Source organism: Ostrea edulis, chromosome 5 (genome assembly GCF_947568905.1).
Source record: "Ostrea edulis chromosome 5, xbOstEdul1.1, whole genome shotgun sequence".
Classification (NCBI taxonomy): Eukaryota; Metazoa; Mollusca; class Bivalvia; order Ostreida; family Ostreidae; genus Ostrea; species Ostrea edulis.
The window spans coordinates 79,585,440-79,606,172 of NC_079168.1; the positions used below are offsets into that span (position 1 = coordinate 79,585,440).

A 20,733-nucleotide genomic window follows, 5' to 3' on the forward strand; every position below is an offset into this window, starting at 1 on the left:
ATTTCATGAAAAATAGTGATGTATTAATAAGTGAATATGCTCAAAAATGAAAACGAGTGCAAGCAATAATCGTAAAAAGCTAGTAACGCATTATTTGTAATCAGCTTTCTCTTAGACATGAGTCAAGTTGAACAACGTGAATTGGCGGTGTCAGATTAAACAATCATTTTACTATTATTTCATCAGTTTAGTTTGTTTAGTGTTTTACGTTCGTATGTACAGACAATACCAGCTCTAAGCAAATCGTGACAAAGAGGGTGTTGCACCGAATCGAGAATTTTCCCTAATCGGAGCTCCGTGCCAGCACTCGTGACGTAGAACTGACCTTCATCCATATTTATACTCTTATTGCGTATTTGCCATTTAAATACCTGTAGAATTCCCCAGTACTAAGGACAAACCTAATGCATTTTATATGTCAATACATTATAATTTTTGAAATTGTGAAAATTAAATTGTCTTTTTTTCCCTTCTGGGTATCAGATACAATGTACATGTATACGGTTACATGTTACGAGTGTATCAATTATTTAATATTCTATACTACATGTATGTCAATGTTTATTTGACATTCAAACTGACATACAGAAAAATATGAACAGTGTTGGTTGCAATACGGTGCCTTTGTGGTTCAATTTTAAGAAGATTTTTTAAAACAATACATTGCACTATTTAAAAAAAACAACTCAGAAAAACATACAACCTTGACAATTAAAACACAGGTATGCATGCTGTATTTGGCATGTTTGTTGCGAGTCCTATTCACAAAGTAAACAGTGTCCAGGTTGGAAGCTTATTTCAAACTCGGCACATGGTAATAAACAGAGATTTGAAATGAAACATTTATAAAAACTAGAAGTGTGTTTCAATTAAGAAAAAAAAATCTAAATGGAAAACGTAATATGAAAAAAAAAATGTATTCGTGAGGGATTCGACCCGGTCGTTTTAAAAAAGAAAGCATCGCTACCTATAAAAGTCGAGGACCTTTAAAACCACTGAACCACGCAGCAGACCATACATTACTAAGTACACCCTACTACAGGTCAAGTTGAAAATAATATCAGTGAAGTCGTTTCGATTTTTTGAAATTTACAAAATTTAAAAGCGACAGTTTTTTAGTGAAAAACTTGAACATGTTCATGCTTAATTTATTTTGTTTCACGGAGGCAGTTTTTTCTGAAATTCGGGGACACCCTCCATTTTGACGCTAAAAATCATATAATTCGCTTATTGTTTGATTTAAACTCGAATCATTTTGGCTAATTTTTGTCAATACACATCTTTTAAACTTATTTTCACAAATGTTTGAATCAAGACATAAGTTCCAATTGGTTTTATCATAAATTTGAATAACTTAATTTTATCGATCTTTCATGCAGCACCTTTAGGAAAATTAATACGAGACGTGCAACACCTTCTTTTGAACTAAGCAAGGCACGCGAGACCGTTAGTACTTTATTTTAGTTCTTTATTGTCGCTTTGTATCGGAAATATCACAAAGCCGATTGAGTACAAGTATAATCGACTAGTTTCTTCCTTCATTATATCCTGAAGAAGTAAAGAACCTAGTCGAATATACTCAATCGGCTTTGTTATTATCTTTATACTACTTGTGTAGATTTTTCTGTACTTATTTCTGGGTGATATAAATGATATCGATTTCTCTGATTGCATAACAACACACTGAGCATCATCCGCTATACGCAAGTCCTGAATTACCACGCCATAATCCTGTTCTGTCTGCATTTACTAGTGCAGACTCCAGTACAGAATAAAATACTTTATTTCTAATTCAGAGTCCAAATTAGACAAACATGAGATGATTTTACAACAATGAAGACAAGAGATGCCAAAGGATAGAATATTACATGTAATGTATTGGTGTAGAAGACATTCTCAAAGTCAGTGAAAAGATGTTTTCAAGACGAATACATATTTTTCATACTACATTTTCTATCTATATATGCATATATGCAGGTCACAAAAATAGCATCTTTGAACTTTCTACATTTCAACTTTTCTATTGAATTTTCCAGTAAAGATTTGTGAATAATGGAAAAGAAAGGACGATTACATTGGAAATGTTAGTGGTAAATATGTATTTTATCAAAATTAAAACATTTACAATAGTTTTACAAAATATAAAACAATTTTTGGTGTATCAGTATGTCCTTACAAAGATCGGGTACTGGAGAAAAATCGATGACAAATCTTAAATTGTGTTTGACGCATTCGTGGACAGTTTTTTTTATTTTTACCTTTGATATCTTTACAAAATGTAGTGATAGGCATTTTCCCATGAACACGCTGCAGTTATGAACAATGCGCGTATGAATATAGAGCTACTTGATAAATCTAACGACTGGCACTTCCGACAGAAATAAAAGTAGAAAAAGAAATACATTTCATTTTTAAAAACACGTGACGGTATGCATGCCGGTATACTTCTAATGAAGCGCGTTAATATTTACGCTGCATTGTTGCAACACAGGTCTTGTCGTCTATGACTACTTAACTAATATACAAATCACTACATTTCTAAAACTTTTGACAATATTTAATGGCAAATTCTTCAATTATGACACTTTTTAGCAGCAAGGTTCCGTTATAACACTTATTAGCAGCTAGGCATAGAGAATGTCAGATCGTTGAAAAGTCTAGGTTTATGTTAAACTTCATCGTCAACGATACCAACTCCAAAGATTATGAATTCTGCTCACCGAGTCCGAGATTAATCCAGATTAATATCTCTCGCTACTATACTGACTGTTCGCCGTGTTGTAATCACATGTTGATACAGACTCTGTCTTCTGAATATTCGCTTCTGACGTTCCCTCCATGTCTTCGATAACCAAACTAGGGACCACTATCTTGCGTCCATTTTGAGTGATGGTAGACCCAACAGACTGTATAGACATTTTCTTTGGCTCATATGCCCAACAGTCGTCTGCAAACATATCCGAGTTTAGTTGTAGTTGTTGTACGATGTCCACCTGTTCCATTCGACTGTCTGTCCGATTGAGTTTGTAATCGGACGATAGAGAAGGTTCTTTTGGACTGGACGTTGATAAATGGCGCGTGGTCTGTCTAAAAGCAGTCGATACCGAGGAAGAAATCTTCCGAAAGGCAGATCGAATATGAGTGTTCTTGTATGCATACAGCCATGGATTCATCAAGCTGTTAAATGCTGCTATGTACAAAAGATAATTCAGCACTTCGTCAGATACTTGAATGTCAGTCAGGGCGATCATTAGCAATGTGAACTGGAATGGGAACCAGAAAACAATGAAGACCAGAATAAGGACTGCCAGTGTCTTCGCGTATTTACAGTCTCTGTTCACGTATCTCATGTGAATTGCGTTTGCCACGGATTGTTCCTGATCGTAAATTGCTCTGCTTTGGTGTTTAGCAATAGTGAATATTTTGTAGTAACAGAAAAATATAAGAACACACGCCGGGAAAAACAACATACTTGCGAATAAAAGATGTACGCGAGGGTGAAACTGTCCAAATCCGCAATTTGTTTTTACTGACGGGTTTTCTGTGAGAGCTGTTGGTATAGAAACGACCAGAGCAGAGTAGAGCCACGCAGACGCTATTACACCATAGGTTTTCTTCTTTGTCATGATTTGAACGTATTCTAGAGAATTCGTCAACGCAATATAGCGATCAAATGCCACTGCTACCAAGGAAAGGATGGACGCACCGCAAGCTAGAATGAGCAGACGACTGGGAATCGAGCACATGAGTTCGTGGTTTAGATCCGCCGGAAGGAGTAGCGAGGTGGTGAACACAGGGGTTATCAGCCCAACCAAAATGTCCGCTGAAGCTAAAGATGCAATGAAGAAATTGGTGGGTGTCTGCAGTCGTTTGAATTGGCCTATGACCACTATAACTAACGTGCTAAACGTCAGAACGGAAGGTGTGAGCAGAGCCGTGATGACTATATACCCATAGTCGAAAACGCTGAAACTGTGCGAAGTGTGGTTACCAAAATTCCCGAATGAGGTAGAGACATTCTCCATCTTTTCTTTGTCTTGACAACTACGGATCTAAAGACCGCATCTGATGTAAAAAGATCTTCTTAATACCTGTCAATTATCACCCTACCTGTGACGTTGTTCAGCTTGCTCTAACATGGTATATAAAGCACAATACCTCATCAGTGCTGCTTCCCACAAGACTTGTGCATCCAGTGTGTCATTGTTTCAAACTACTGTACAACAGCTTTTCAAATATCACACTTTTTTATATTTCTTCTAGTAAGACCAAGTCCTGATGTTTCAATGTCATTATCAATCCCAACCATATAAATGTTGAAACTCGCTGTAATGCTTAATCTGTCAGACAATTTCAATAGCGTTTATCTTATGATATGCGGAATTCTATGGTTCCCAAACATATCTATTTTTATTCCATCACTTTCAAAGTGTACAGAGACCAAACATTTAATTAATTTGCAAAACGGTAGGTTTGTGACAAGGCTTTTTCTAGAGCTAAAATCAATGGAAATGTCACGCATTTCGCAAACAAAAGGTGTATCTGCTTATACATGGCTGAGACGGCAAAATATGATTTTATCCGATGAAGTTTCCGAGCAGGTAATCCTCAACATTGCTATCTACCTTAATAAGAAAAAGAAAAAGAAACAGTTATTTATAAAATGTCAAGGTGTCTTCTACGGAATTCAAAGTAGAGTTATATAAGAAGAAAGTGTAATTCTCTGTCTTTTATAAAATCATAGCACATGCAAAAAAGTTTAAAATAAATTATGATTTCTTTCTTGAGATTTCAGTGATATAGAATTAATTACATCAATCTATTATATATGTACACTAAAATAGAGTCCAATTGAGAAATAAATATCATTGTTAAAATTAGACGTACTATATGTATCTGTATTCATACGCGCATGATTTACAACTGCAATACATTGAATGAGGAAATAGTCATCACAATTAGATTTGTAGAAAAAACATTGGAAATGTGAATTTCAAATGTAATGTATATCTTGTATGATCCTCTGACATTTACATCAAATAATTTCCTCATTTCCTTTCTCAATGACCGCATAAGGCAGCGTGGCAATAATTTCATCATCATCATCTATATCAAAACAATTTTTTTTTATTTACAGATATATAGTATATATCATAAATTTCACACATAATTATCCCGTGGGGACCAGGGTAAAAATAGGTCCTCTGTACCCCCTTGTTTTTTGTAAGAGGCAACTAAACGGGGCGGTCCTTCGGATGATACCGCATAAATCGAGGCCCCGTGTCACAGCAGGTGTGGCACAATAAAGATCCCTCCCAGCTAAAAGACCGTAAGCACGGAGCATAAGCCTAACTTTTGCAGCCCTTCACCGACAATGGTGACGTCTCCATATAAGAGAAACATTCTCGGGCGTGACGTTAAAACAATATAAAATCAATCGATCACATCTAGTCGTTTTTCAAACCCTATCATTTTTTTCCCCAGTTAATGAGTTAATTTACTAAATTACTACCATTTTACACAGAATTCCTCAAGGTTTCAAAAAAGTCATTTATTTCCTTCCTCAATATATGAGACTTTCTCCATGTGTACCGTATAATGTACAATTATTTATTTTTGTTTTGTCAATTTTTTTATGGTTTGAGAAAGAACACCATATTACTTGACACTGATATTTCATTTTCGTAAGCTTATGTTTGTAGGTGTAAATCAATGACCTCTCTCTTTTTTTCTTTAAAATCATGTGTATGTCCAAAACACAAAACCCCACCCCTCAAAACACAAAACCCCACCCCTCAAAACACAAAACCCCACCCCTCATAACACAAAACCCCATCCCTCATGACACAAAACCCCACCCCTCAAAACACAAAACCCCACCCCTCATGAAAATGAATGAATTTACAGTATTGCATAGTGTACTACAGTATCTTCTGCCTAGTTCTAAGTCTGTGTCGGATTAGACAGGAAGTCAGATTAGACAGGATATCAAATTGCACAGTGTAAAGGACCAGGAAAAAGAGATTACTGGAAATAAAACTAAAGTCAGAATTTACAATGAAATGGAGTAAACAGGTATTGGGCTACAGAGGTTTAACTGTATACAGAATTTACAGTGAAATGGAGTACACAGGTGTTGGACTAGAGAGGTTTAACTGTATACAGAATTTACAGTGAAATGGAGTACACGTGTATTGGACTAGACAGGTTTAACTGTATACAGAATTTACAATGAAATGGAGTACACGTGTATTGGACTAGACAGGTTTAACTGTATACAGAATTTACAGTGAAATGGAGTACACAGGTGTTGGACTAGAGATGTTTAACTGTATACAGAATTTACAGTGAAATGGAGTACACAGGTGTTGGATTACAGAGGTTTAAACTGTATACAGAATTTACAATGGAATGGAGTACACAGGTGTTGGACTAGACAGATTTAACTGTATTTCATTGTACATAATTCTGGAAATAAAGAGCACAGCCTCACCTGTTGACTTCAGTGAGACACGATGTTCCCCAATATCACAGTAAGAATGTCCCTGATCTTGGGTATAAATTCTCTGTACAGATGAATACTTTCTGTCCATTTGTTTTTCTCTGGGCTAGTCAGTGTTCTCATGTTCTCAACAAATTGTAAAAACAGCTTCAAAAACCTGCAATATACTAGTAATAATGAGTGTCTAATCATATGGACTGGCATTAGGTGATAATTTGTTAAAGGAAGTGAACATGAAAATGTGACAAAGGGTTTAAATAATTATCATTTTGATGTATATAATGAATTCTGAAAATCATTGTAGCTTTCTTCATGGAAGGAGATATTACATAAATATTAAGGAATCTATTGATTATATCATTACCTCCCTGTAGGGTTTCCTTATTGATAAAATCGGGGTTATCTCCTAGCATTCACTAGAGGGCAGCACTGATGCTGACCTCAGTAGGACACACTGTATTTTGGCACATTGTACTGCATCAATGCTTAAATCACACTGTCATCATCAGAAAGTGAATGAAATAATGAAAAAGTAGTGGGATATCAGTTCGAACCTGAGTTTGCAGAGGAAGAAATTGCTTCTCAGAATGACGCTTCTTGACCAACCATTGATTTTATTAATTGCACCTATGTACATTCAAGGGGTGTCTTTAACATGTAAAGCTCTCGGAAATGTTGGTACCTGATCAATATTAACAAGAAAAGCTTGGAGAAATGTTGGTACCTGATCAATATTAACAAGTAAAGCTTGGAGAAATGTTGGTACCTGATCAATATTAACAAGTAAAGCTTGGAGAAATGTTGGTACCTGATGATCACCATTAAAAAGAGGTACTGTGAGCAATGCTCACTAAGAATACCCCCCGCTTACGCCAATCTCCCTAAGGGTAATGTTGATAGGTATAAATTACCTCTTTCCCCGAGTGTAAAAAAGAAAGGGCATGACAAAACCTTGCATAGTCTCTTCTCTAAGGAGAAATGGACAAGACATGAAATTAAATATGCGTTTTATTATGATCTAACACTTTAGAGCCCAAAAACCAGATTGCTTCTTTGATGTCCAGTGCGCTTGATCTTTGACCCCAAATCGGTAACGCTTTAGAGCCCGGAAACCATTGTGTATACAGACGGACAACCCGATTCAAGTAACAACACCCCCCCCTAAATAATAAATAATATATATATATTTGTTATAACAAATAAAGCTCGAGGAAATGCGTGTACCTGATCATCACTATTAACAAGTCAAGCTCAAGGAATTGTATATACCTGATCCTATTACCAATTAAAGCTTGGGGAAATGTTGGTACCTGATGATCAATATTAACAAGTAAAGCTTGGGGAAATGCTGGTACCTGATGATTCTCATTCCTGTGTACTGGCTGAGTGTGTACAACTTCCAGGAGCAGAAAAGTAGGACAGAGTGACTGCAGTGATGAAGCAATGGACAGCTGTTAAAAATGACAAAATATCACAGAGTTTATATCTGATGTAATGTTTGTATGTTAATATCATAAAACATAGCAAAGTTTATATCTAATTTAAAACACTTTTGTTACGCAATCCTTTGTCTTTCTCGGCTTTTATATATAAGAAAGTCCACTTGTAGTGGAAAGGTTACCTGCAGGTGTCCAATAAGTTGACAATTGCTGTCCATTATTTTTAAGAATGGACAGATACTGTCCGTTCTTAAAAATAATGGAGAGTAATTGTCAACTTATTGGACAGTGCCAGCTAAACCCAATAACTTATTAGACGTCTACTGGTAGGCTAAAAATAAGAGAAAGACAAGACATTTGTCAAAGAGATACAAATTTAATTTTAAATTCCCTACAAGAAAAAATCACCATGGATATCGAAAAAATCACTGAAGCACTCAAAACGATATTTCCCCCTAGTAGAATTTTTTGCTCCAACTTTAAGATTCACATTTTTTAAATTCCACAGGCCATTATATATCGCATCAAAACTTGAATTTGAAAGACATATTTCCATGCTGTATTTGAATTTTCCATGCTGTATTTGAATTTTCCATGCTGTATTTGAATTTCCCATGCTGTATTTGAATTTCGCTGGATCCAGAGACACATTCTGAAACTTTTTCACAACGCTTTTTTATGTTTTCTTTAGTAGCATATCCTAATTATGAATTATTATTTTCGCTTTTATAAATGATTTCATTTCATTTCACGAGATGGGCATTTTGGGTTCTTTTGGCCGGCGTTAATTATTTCCTCATCCAAATATTTGAAAACAATGCTTTTCAGATCAAAATTTGCCTGATCCATAACTTCCTCACCCCTCCATATCCAGAATATAACACTCATTAAGATAGTATTCACAGTATTTTCATTGAAATCCTTAAATTTTGATTGTGCAATGCAAATGCTCTCCACATCAGAGGACGATATGTTGATATGGCTCAGTAATATAGAGTGAGTGAATATAAAACCTGCAGTACAAGATTACTTACCTGACACTGTTCAATAAGTGAACTATAAAGAAACAGAATTCTAAACAAGACTGGTTACATTGTCAGACTATTCAAAAATAGCTTTATTAAAAATTATCATTGTCAATGGGTTTACCTGAGCCTGTCCATTCTTAGAACAAAAGATGTAGTGTTTTAAGTGGGATATAAGCTTCAAACTGTCCATTCTGTGAGAGAAAGAACTGGTCTCGGCCCTACAGGCCTCGATCAGTTCTTTCTCTCACAGAATGAACAGTTTTTGGCTAATTATGTATCCTTTACATAACGTTTGTATGTTTATATCATAAAACATAGCAGAGTTTACATCTAATATAATGTTTGTATGTTAATATCATAAAACATAGCAGAGTTTACATCTAATATAATGTTTGTATGCTAATATCATAAAACATAGCAGAGTTTATATCTAATATAACGTTTGTATGCTAATATCATAAAACATAGCAGAGTTTATATCTAATATAACGTTTGTATGTTAATATCATAAAACATAGCAGAGTTTACATCTAATATAATGTTTGTATGTTAATATCATAAAACATAGCAGAGTTTACATCTAATATAATGTTTGTATGCTAATATCATAAAACATAGCAGAGTTTATATCTAATATAACGTTTGTATGCTAATATCATAAAACATAGCAGAGTTTATATCTAATATAACGTTTGTATGTTAATATCATAAAACATAGCAGAGTTTACATCTAATATAATGTTTGTATGTTAATATCATAAAACATAGCAGAGTTTACATCTAATATAATGTTTGTATGCTAATATCATAAAACATAGCAGAGTTTATATCTAATATAACGTTTGTATGCTAATATCATAAAACATAGCAGAGTTTATATCTAATATAACGTTTGTATGTTAATATCATAAAACATAGCAGAGTTTACATCTAATATCATGTTTGTATGCTAATATCATAAAACATAGCAGAGTTTACATCTAATATAATGTTTGTATGCTAATATCATAAAACATAGCAGAGTTTATATCTAATATAATGTTTGTATGCTAATATCATAAAACATAGCAGAGTTTATATCTAATATAACGTTTGTATGCTAATATCATAAAACATAGCAGAGTTTATATCTAATATAACGTTTGTATGCTAATATCATAAAACATAGCAGAGTTTATATCTAATATAACGTTTGTATGCTAATATCATAAAACATAGCAGAGTTTATATCTAATATAACGTTTGTATGTTAATATCATAAAACATAGCAGAGTTTACATCTAATATCATGTTTGTATGCTAATATCATAAAACATAGCAGAGTTTATATCTAATATAATGTTTGTATGCTAATATCATAAAAATAGCAGAGTTTATATCTAATATAACGTTTGTATGCTAATATCATAAAACATAGCAGAGTTTACATCTAATATAATGTTTGTATGTTAATATCATACAAGAGGCCCACAGGCCTTATCGGTCACCTGAATACTAGTGAAAAAGTATCACTACTTCCATGGGCTATGAAATCTAGAAAAAAAATCCTATTTTGAATATCTAAGCTAAATTCTAATGTTCAGCAACAGTATAAAACAAGATGTGTTCTTAAAATTTCACTGCCCTCAGAAGTGCATACACTGATGAAAGGCTTTAAATAATAGTTGTATTATCATTAAAACATCAAAATATATGACTAATTTGAACTCATCCTAAAGTCATAGCCTTGGGTTGTGAAATTCACCATTTTTTGTACATCCTTTTCTGCTATTCTTTAAGTATGCATTTAGATTTTATACAGTATCAGCAAACTTACACATAAATACTATATACTAAGTTTGGCCCCATCCTGGGGTCAAAACCCTTACTCTGGGGAAATTCAAATTTACAATTTTGGTAAAAGACTACCTGCTCTATCCATTTAGTTTCAAATTAGTATCAAAAGCACTAAAGAAAATGTTATTTTAGTGTTTTACACATAAACACTATATAACATGTTTGGCCCCGCCCTGGGGTCAGAACCCCCTAACCCGGGGATCATGAAATTTACAATTTTGGTAGAGGCCTTCCTGCTCTACATCACTATGCATTTAGTTTTTCTTACATATGTGTGGTTCTTGAGAAGAAGATTTTTGAAAATTTGTCATTTTTGGGCAGTTTTTGCCCTGACCCTAAGGCCCCAGGGCGTATAGGAATCCTGAAATTTACAATTTATGTTCCCCTTGTTCCAAATATGTTTCATACCAAATTTGAAAAGAATTGGAATGATAGTTATCAAGAAGAAGTTAAAAATGTCTATTGTTCACACATTTGATAACTGACCATTTTGGCCACACCCAGATACCAAAGCCCCTACCCCTGGAATGATCAAATTTACAATTTTGGTAAAGGACCACCTGTTCTTTCTAAATATCTATTTACTTTCAATTTAGTATCAATAGCATTAAAGATGTAATTTAAGTGTTTTACACATAAACAATATATAACATGTTTGGCCCCGCCCTGGGGTCAGAACCTCTACCCTGGGGATCATGAAATTTACAATTTTGGTAGAGGCATTGCTGCTCTACATCACTATGCATTTAGTTTTTCTTACATGTTGTGATTCTTGAGAAGAAGATTTTTGAAAATTTGTCAATTTTGGGCAGTTTTTGCACCGCCCCTAGGGCCCCTGGTGTGCTGGAGTTCTGAAATTTACAATTTATGTCCCCCTTGTCCCAATGATACTTCATACCAAATTTGAAAAGAATTGGACTGGTAGTTATTAAGAAGAAGTTAAAAATGTTCAATTGTTAATGCACGACGGACAACGACAGACGAAAACCAATTGCAATAGGCCACCTGAGTCTACTCAGGTAACCTAAAAACATAGCAGAGTTTATATCTAATATAATGTTTGTATGCTAATATCTTAAAACATAGCAGAGCTTATATCTAATACAATGTTTGTATGCTAATATCATAAAAATAGCAGAGTTTATATCTAATATAATGTTTTTATGCTATAAATATCATAAAACATAGCAGAGTTTATATCTAATATAATATTTGTATGTTAATATCAAACAAGAGGTACTGTGAGCAATGCTCACTAAGAATACCCCCTGCTTACCCCAATCTCCCAAAGGGTGTTGTTAATAGGCATAAATTACCTCTTTCCTGAGTGTAAAAATATACATGTAGTATGCCTTTGTAGAAGAAAAAGAAAGATATAGTCCGAACACAAATCCATGGTATAAACCTATAATTTTGACCTTGAGATCAAAGGTCAAGGTCATAAAGAGGTCATGAATGTACATGACACATAGTCTCATGGTGATACACCCATGTCTTATGGTATGACTATGTCAAAACCCTATAATCAATTTTGACCTTGAGGTCAAAGTTCAAGGTCATATAGAGGTCATGAAGGTACCTGACACATCGTCTCATGGTGATACACTAATGTGTCAAATATGGTATGCCTATGTCAAAGAACAAAGAAGTCATGGCCATAACACGAATCCATTGTAAAAACCTTTAATTTTGACCTTGAGGTCAAGATCATATGGAGGTCATGAAGGTACATGACACATCGTCTCATGGTGATACACTCATGTGTCACATATGGTATGCCTATGTCAAAGAACAAAGAAGTTATGGCCCGGACACGAATCCATTGTAAAAAACCTTCAATTTTGACCTTAAGGTCAAGGGTCAAGGTCATATAGAGGTCATGAAAGTACCCGACACTTCGTCTCATGGTGATCCACCTGTGTGCCAAATATGGTATGCCTATGTCAAAGAACAAAGAAGTTATGGCCCGGACACGAATCTGGAGACAGACAGACGGACGGACAGACAGAGTGATTCCTATATACCGCCCAGAACTTCGTTCTGGGGGTATAAAAATATAACTGAGTGTAAATGTAATATAATATCTATTTTCAATAGGATGGGGTTTATAAAAGTATGTAAAATTTCTAAACATCTATTTTATAAGCATTTAATGACAGAATTTAATATTACCTTTGAAAGTCTTTGGTTAGAGATATTAAAACAATTTCAGTCAACACTAATCGATACAATGGTATAAACTTCAGATGCATTAACCCTGAAAATCTGAAGTAAATCGATCAAGCCATCTTCGAGAAATCCTCTGCACAAAATCGGTAAGAAAAAGAAAAGAATAATAATAAAAGTGAAAAAGAAACAATAGAATAATAGAAGGGTCTTCCGCTGAAGACGGAAGACCCTAATAATAAAGGAAAAGAAACAGAAGAATCACTATAAGGTCTCCTGTTGAGACGAAGACCTTAATTAGAAACAGAGTAAAACCAATATGTTCCCAAACTCCGTTTGGGGAACATAATTAGCAAATTTTCCAAGAGTAACAGATCGGTGCAATCATAAATGAACAGATATATAGTTACATGTATGTATGAGTAGTGCACTTCAATTAGAAAGTCAGCAGAAAAAGCAGTTGCACACTGTCTATTTTATATTACCTTCAACTGAGCAGCATGTGGTTCTCCCACTGCCAGGACCTGACATCCCCCCCCTCCACCCTAATCAATTCATTGTCTGATTTAAATCACCCTCTTATGAACCATGTGTGGTTCTCGGTCTGCCAAGACCCAAGCAATTGCTCCTATTTGTATGACAACAATTGCCTCACATTATCTAAATAGAGGTCTCATGTCACAGTTGGTGATGGCACGATAAAGAAGCCTCACTGCTAGGGTCATACGTTCCAGGCATAGGTCAAAATTTGTGGCACTTCAGCTGAAGTTGGTGACATTTCTGGTGAAAATTCCCAAATGGGATTCAAAACAACAAACAAACAAAACATTCTAATGAGGCACATGAGGTTCTCCCTCTGTCTGGTACCTAGCAGAAGCCCCTCTAGTTACCATTGTGTGCTATACATTACCTTCTAATGAGGCATATGAGGTTCTCTCTCTGTCTGGTACCTAGCAAAAGCCCCTCTAGTTACCATTGTGTGCTATACATTACCTTCTAATGAGGCGTATGAGGTTCTCCCTCTGTCTGGTACCTAGCAGAAGCCCCTCTAGTTACCATTGTGTGCTATACATTACCTTCTAATGAGGCATATGAGGTTCTCTCTCTGTCTGGTACCTAGCAGAAGCCCCTCTAGTTACCATTGTGTGCTATACATTACCTTCTAATGAGGCGTATGAGGTTCTCCCTCTGTCTGGACCTCAGCTGACGCCCAATCAGCTGTTCCTGTCTGGTTCTAAGGGAGACAAGCACCTGCTGTATAACCGTTTGTAGCTCTCTCAGAATGCGGGAAAGCAGACTTGCAATTTCAGCCTCCTGTCCGCCAGTCCTATTAATGTCCAAGTCCTTGATAACAGGTAGATCATTTCAGTTAAAGTGAAATGATATGTATATGAAAATCATATAATTATACAATTTCAATACAAATGCACACATGCCTCCTGCTTGGCATGGAATCTGTACAGGGTGGAGAGGTTTTCCTCCATCAGCCCCTGGAGTAATGTTCTTCCATCACAAAACACTTGAAACAAGCTGGACATAAAATCCCACAATAAATCTGACATTTAAGGTAGCAATGATAATGAAAGATAAAATAGGCATGATTAAAATCTAGAAATGAACTGTTTTCCGGTCATGTACTGTAGGGTCCTTATTTTATACAAAAACTAAATTCCACGACTTGGGTTTTTTAAAATTCAAATCACAAGAACATAAAATTGTGAGTTCAAACTTTCAGTGATTTATATTTCATGCCATCCAGCCATCCATCTTGTTTCTAACAACCAGAAAGTCGATGGCATAGTACTAGTTGATCTGGGACTCTTCATTGTGAAATCATTCCATGCTACATGTAGGTGGGTTACAAAGACAGGTGACAAGATATTCTGACTTTAAGAATTTGAACATGATGAAGAAAGCTTTGTCCATGGCTGGTATCGACTGATATTGTGATTATTATAGTCAAATGATTACTGTACTGTAGTATGGTTTTTATCAAGCCATTTCATGAAATATCTTGAAAGACATTCTTAATTCTTATGAAAATAAATCTGACACTTATAATCTAATAAAGCATCATTATACGATGCTGCTTATACATGCACTGAATAATGAAGTTTTAAAATGGAATAGTTCTCTCTCCTGTATTGCCATTTATAAAAGGTTTCTTTGAAGTCTATTATCACATATCATAAAGAATATAATGATATCAATAAATAATTAGAAGGATTATGAGATCAAATAATAATGATGAAAAAAATATAACTCAATTTCTAATTGCTACATGAGAAGCGTTGATTAGAAATTCTATGGTAGCAGTTTTATTCTAACATTTGCATACCATAATTCCATCAATAGTATACTAGTACAGTAAAACTCTGATACAGCGAATTTCTGCGGACACTCTATAAAAATTCGCTATAAGCGTAATTCGCTATACATGTATAGTGAATTCATAATTCAAATATAACAAATTCATTATAAAACTGATTTGTTCTACATGTATATCAGTTGTATAAGAAAGCAGCAATCGATATATTTGCTTGTGTATAGTCTCTAAGAGAAATTAAGCCAGTGCATTTTTGAGAAATATCTTATAAAAGAAATTTACACACTGATTTATATAATTATGATAATTTATCTTGATGGATTATTAAGTCACGCAAGTACATGTCGAAAGAAAAATGTCAACAAAATTATGTGTAATACATGCAAACAGTCTATTGCAGTTGTCATTTATTTGTTGCTTTACACAAATAAAGGAGTGTATGATAAAATAAATGCAATTAAACTTCAAATTTAATTAACGAGAATAGTAACAATACTGTCACTTATGTGTATATATTGTTTTGCGTTAACAACCTCTTTTGAAAAACAAGAGGCCCAGGGGCCTTATAGGTCACCTGAGTATCATGTAACAACCTTCCAATGTTTGAATTAGGTTTGTGTTTAAATATAAGAATTTTACTTTTGGATGGAAGAAACATTGAATAGCTATGTGGTCAGCCCCGCCTTTGCACCAGAACCCCTGACCCAGGGGCCATAAATTTCAGTTTTGAAAGAAGCATCCTTGATCATCATTGTCATACTATTAGTTTGTCTACTTAATACCCAGCAGCAGAGGAGAAGATTTTCAAAGAAATAAAATGCATTTTCACTATATGATCAATAGGGCCCCACCCTAATACCAGAACCCCTGACCCAGGGGCCATGAATTTCACAATTTTGAAAGAGGCATCCTTGCTCATCATAACCATGCTATTGGTTTGTCTACTTAATACCCAAGGACAGAGAAGAAGATTTTCAAAGAAATACTGCATTTTCACTATATGACTTATGGAGCCCCACCCTAGCACCAGAACCCCTGATCCAGGGGCCATGAATTTCACAATTTTTAACAAGAGGTACTGTGAGCAATGCTCACTAAGAATACCCCCCGCTTACCCCAATCTCCCAAAGGGTGTTGGTAATAGGTATAAACTACCTCTTTTCTAAGTGTTGCTACTTCGATGTCCAGTGCGCATGACCTTTGACCTTTTGACCCCAAAATCGATAGGGAACATCTTCATCCCATGGGTAGTCCATATGTATGATATGGTGACTGTAGGAGGAAAGGATAACGCTTTAGAGCCCGGAAACCATATTGCTACTTCAATGTCCAGTGCGCGTGACCTTTGACCTTTTGACCCCAAAATCGATAGGGAACATCTTCATCCCATGGGTAGTCCATATATATGATATGGTGACTGTAGGTGGAAAGGATAACGCTTTAGAGCCCAGAAACCATATTGCTACTTCAATGTCCAGTGCACTTGACCTTTGACCTTTTGACCCCAAAATCGATAGGGAACATCTTCATCCCATGGGTAGTCCATATGCTTGATATGGTGACTGTAGGTGGAAAGGATAACGCTTTAGAGCCCGGAAACCATATTGCTACTTCAATGTCCAGTGCGCTTGACCTTTGACCTTTTGACCCCAAAATCGATAGGGAACATCTTCATCCCATGGGTAGTCCATATATATGATATGGTGACGGTAGGTGGAAAGGATAATGCTTTAGAGCCCGGAAACCATTGCGTCTACAGACGGACAACCCGATTCCAGTATACCCCCCACAACTTGTTGTGGGGGGTATAAAGAGGCATCCTTGCTCATCATTACCATGCTATTAGTTTGTCTACTTAATACCCAGAGACAGAGAAGAAGATTTTCAAAGAATTTCTACACTTTCACTATATGACCAATACAAGAACCCCTGCCCCAGGGGCCATGAATTTCACAATTTTGGTAGAGGGCTCAACGCTCATTATAATTATGCCCACAGTTTGGCTTCTTGATGTCCAGGAGTAAAGAAGAAGATTTTTTAAAATTACACTCATTTTGATGGTTTTTGCCCCACCCCTCAGGCCTCAGGGGGGCAGGGACCACGAATTTCACAATTTTTGTTCCCCTCCACCCACAGATGCTATATGCCAAAATTGGTTGAAATTGGTTCAGGGGTTTCAAAGAAGAAGCTGAAAATGTTCAAATGTTAACGCACGACGCACGTCGCACGACGCACGACGAATGACGACGGACAAAAACAGATAGCAATAGGTCACCTGAATGAATTCAGGTGACCTAAAAATACAAACAGAAATTTCGTAATAAATATGGATCCTTTATGGCAATGGAAAGCAATTGTTAAGAATCACAAGGCATTTAAAATGAAGAAGAAAAAACCAACAAATAAAAAATAAATAAATTCATTATAAAACGTGATTTATACGTTCATTTTTAATTCAAGGGGAATAGGAATTTACTTCGTAATATCCATAAATTCCCTATATCCGTGTTTGTTATAGGCGAATATTTTTATATAGAATAGATAAAGAATGTGCCGGGGAAATCGATTTCACTTCGCTATAGCCTAATTTCGCTATATCTGTGTTCGCTATATTCGAGTTTTACTGTAACATGCAATGCAAATGAACACAAGATTATAGATTCCACAAGGATAGTCAATCAGACATTAATTTCTCGTTTTTAATTAGGAATCTACAGTAATTCATCTGACAGTAATGTTGAGAGAAAAAATGACTGAATAGATACCATGAACTTGTAAATTTATGAATGGTGATAAACTTGTAAAATCTATGAATGGTGATAAACTTGTAAATCTATGAATGGTGATAAACTTGTATATCTGGTGATAAACTTGTAAATCTATGAAAATGGTGATAAACTTGTAAATCTATGAATGGTGATAAACTTGTAAATCTATGAAAATGGTGATAAACTTGTAAATCTATGAATGGTGATAAACTTGTAAATCTATGAATGGTGATAAACTTGTAAATCTATGAAAATGGTGATACTTTGTTCCAAATTCCACTAGATAGAACTATTTGCATTTTTTTTTTTTTATGAATCAATTGTTTCATATTTCATTCATTGCAAACATATGTTGGCACTGTAGAAATATCATGCATGTAATGTAACCTGTAGTTAATGTTGTAAACTTTCTATCTTTTTTGAATTTCCTTCTTTATAAACTGTCTTACTGTTATGCCCTCTGGGCCTATCTTATCTTATAATCCGAATTGACCCTACAAACAGTGTACATAACTATTGTTAACTGGTACACCTGATTTATTGTTAACTGGTACCCCTGATTTACTGTTAACTGGTACCCCTGATTTATTGTTAACTGGTACCCCTGATTTATTGTTAATTGGTACCACTGATTTATTGTTAACTGGTACCCCTGATTTATTGTTAACTGGTACCCTTGATTTATTTCCTCTGCTGTGTGATGTTTATCCCAGCTCTGACAGATGGACAGAACAATGTCTTTTGTCACCTCCTGTACTTCATCAAACACTTGTTTGTCCTCTTCACACAGCCTGAATGTTGAACATCTATCCCTGTGTACAGGTAAAGAAAGAAACATCTCAGTATACAGTAGTTACATATCTCAGTATCTACAGCTACATAGAATTTCTCGTTACATCTCGGTATATTCAGTTATATAGAATTTCTAGTTACATCTCAGTAAATACAGTTATATAGAATTTCTAGTTACATCTCGGTATATACAGTTATATAGAATTTCTAGTTACATCTCGGTATATACATTTTATATATAGAATTTCTAGTTACATATCTCAGTATATACAGTTACATAGAATTTCTAGTTACATCTCAGTATATACAATTATAAAAAAATTCTTGTTACCTCAGTATATACAATTATAAAAAAATTCTTGTTACATCTCAGTATATACAGTTATATAGAATTTCTAGTTACATCTCGGTATATACAGTTATATAGAATTTCTTGTTACATCTCAGTATATACAGTTATATAGAATTTCTAGTTACATCTCAGTACATACAGTTATATAGAATTTCTAGTTACATCTCAGTATATACAGTTATATAGAATTTCTAGTTACATCTCAGTATATACAGTTATATAGAATTTCTAGTTACATATCAGTACATGCAGTTATATAGAATTTCTAGTTACATCTCAGTACATACAGTTATATAGAATTTCTAGTTACATCTCAGTACATGCAGTTATATAGAATTTCTAGTTACATCTCAGTATATACAGTTATATAGAATTTCTTGTTACATCTCAGTATATACAGTTATAAAAAAAATACTTGTTACATCTCGGTATATACATGCAGTTATATAGAATTTCTAGTTACATCTCAGTATATACAGTTATATAGAATTTCTTGTTACATCTCAGTATATACAGTTATATAGAATTTCTTGTTACATCTCAGTAAATACAGTTATAAAAAAATTCTTGTTACATCTCAGTATATACAGTTATATAGAATTTCTAGTTACATCTCAGTATATTCAGTTATATAGAATTTCTAGTTACATCTCAGTATATACAGTTATATAGAATTTCTAGTTACATCTCAGTATATACAATTATATAGAATTTCTAGTTACATCTCAGTACATACAGTTATATAGAATTTCTAGTTACATCTCGGTATATACAGTTATATAGAATTTCTTGTTACATCTCAGTATATACAGTTACATAGAATTTCTAGTTACATCTCAGTATATACAGTTATATAGAATTTCTAGTTACATCTCAGTACATACAGTTATATAGAATTTTTAGTTACATCTGAGATAAAAAATTTCTTGTAACAACTCAGTATATACATGCAGTTATATAGAATTTCATATTACATCTTGGTATATACAGTGAATAGAATTTCTAGGTACATCTCAATAAATACAGTTACATAGAATTTCTAGTTACATCTCAGTATATACAGTTATATAGAATTTCTAGTTACATCTCAATATATACAGTTACATAGAATTTCTAGTTACATCTCAGTATATACAGTTATATAGAATTTCTAGTTACATCTCAGTATATACAATTATAAAAAAATTCTTGTTACATCTCGGTATATACATGCAGTTATATAGAATTTCTTGTTACATCTCAGTATATACAGTTATATAGAATTTCTAGTTACATCTCAGTATATACATGCAGTTATATAGAATTTCTTGTTACATCTCAGTATATACAGTTACATAGAATTTCTAGTTACATATCTCAGTATATACAGTTACATAGAATTTCTAGTTACATCTCAGTATATACAGTTATATAGAATTTCTAGTTACATCTCGGTATATTCAGTTATATAGAATTTCTAGTTACATCTCAGTATATACAGTTATATAGAATTTCTAGTTACATCTCGGTATATACAATTATAAA

The 20,733-nt window shown here is 34.3% G+C and overlaps 2 protein-coding genes across 4 annotated transcripts in view; both read right to left on the reverse strand.

Moving 5' to 3' along the window:
- Positions 1-2,535: 2,535 nt before the first annotated feature.
- LOC125650655 (alpha-2A adrenergic receptor-like) lies at positions 2,536-4,614 on the reverse strand. The gene has a single exon (XM_048879115.2). It carries the CDS (start codon positions 4,023-4,025, stop codon positions 2,742-2,744), a length of 1,284 nt encoding a protein of 427 aa, XP_048735072.1. The 5' UTR covers positions 4,026-4,614; the 3' UTR covers positions 2,536-2,741.
- LOC125650654 (endoplasmic reticulum membrane-associated RNA degradation protein-like) overlaps positions 2,536-20,733 on the reverse strand; it is a 45,465-nt gene continuing 27,267 nt past the window's right edge. The window contains exons 13-18 of one of the 3 annotated variants that reach the window (XM_048879113.2): positions 18,740-18,877; positions 14,408-14,501; positions 14,131-14,315; positions 7,858-7,953; positions 6,494-6,659; positions 2,536-4,625 (exon numbers count right to left, since the gene is read on the reverse strand). In XM_048879113.2, the coding sequence (XP_048735070.2) occupies positions 6,503-6,659; positions 7,858-7,953; positions 14,131-14,315; positions 14,408-14,501; positions 18,740-18,877 (670 nt within the window). In that variant the 3' untranslated portion in view covers positions 2,536-4,625; positions 6,494-6,502. Of the gene's footprint in view, positions 4,626-6,493; positions 6,670-7,812; positions 7,954-14,130; positions 14,316-14,407; positions 14,502-18,739; positions 18,878-20,733 lie in introns of those variants that run through there. The other 2 variants (XM_048879112.2, XM_056166369.1) reach the window with 2 other exon arrangements.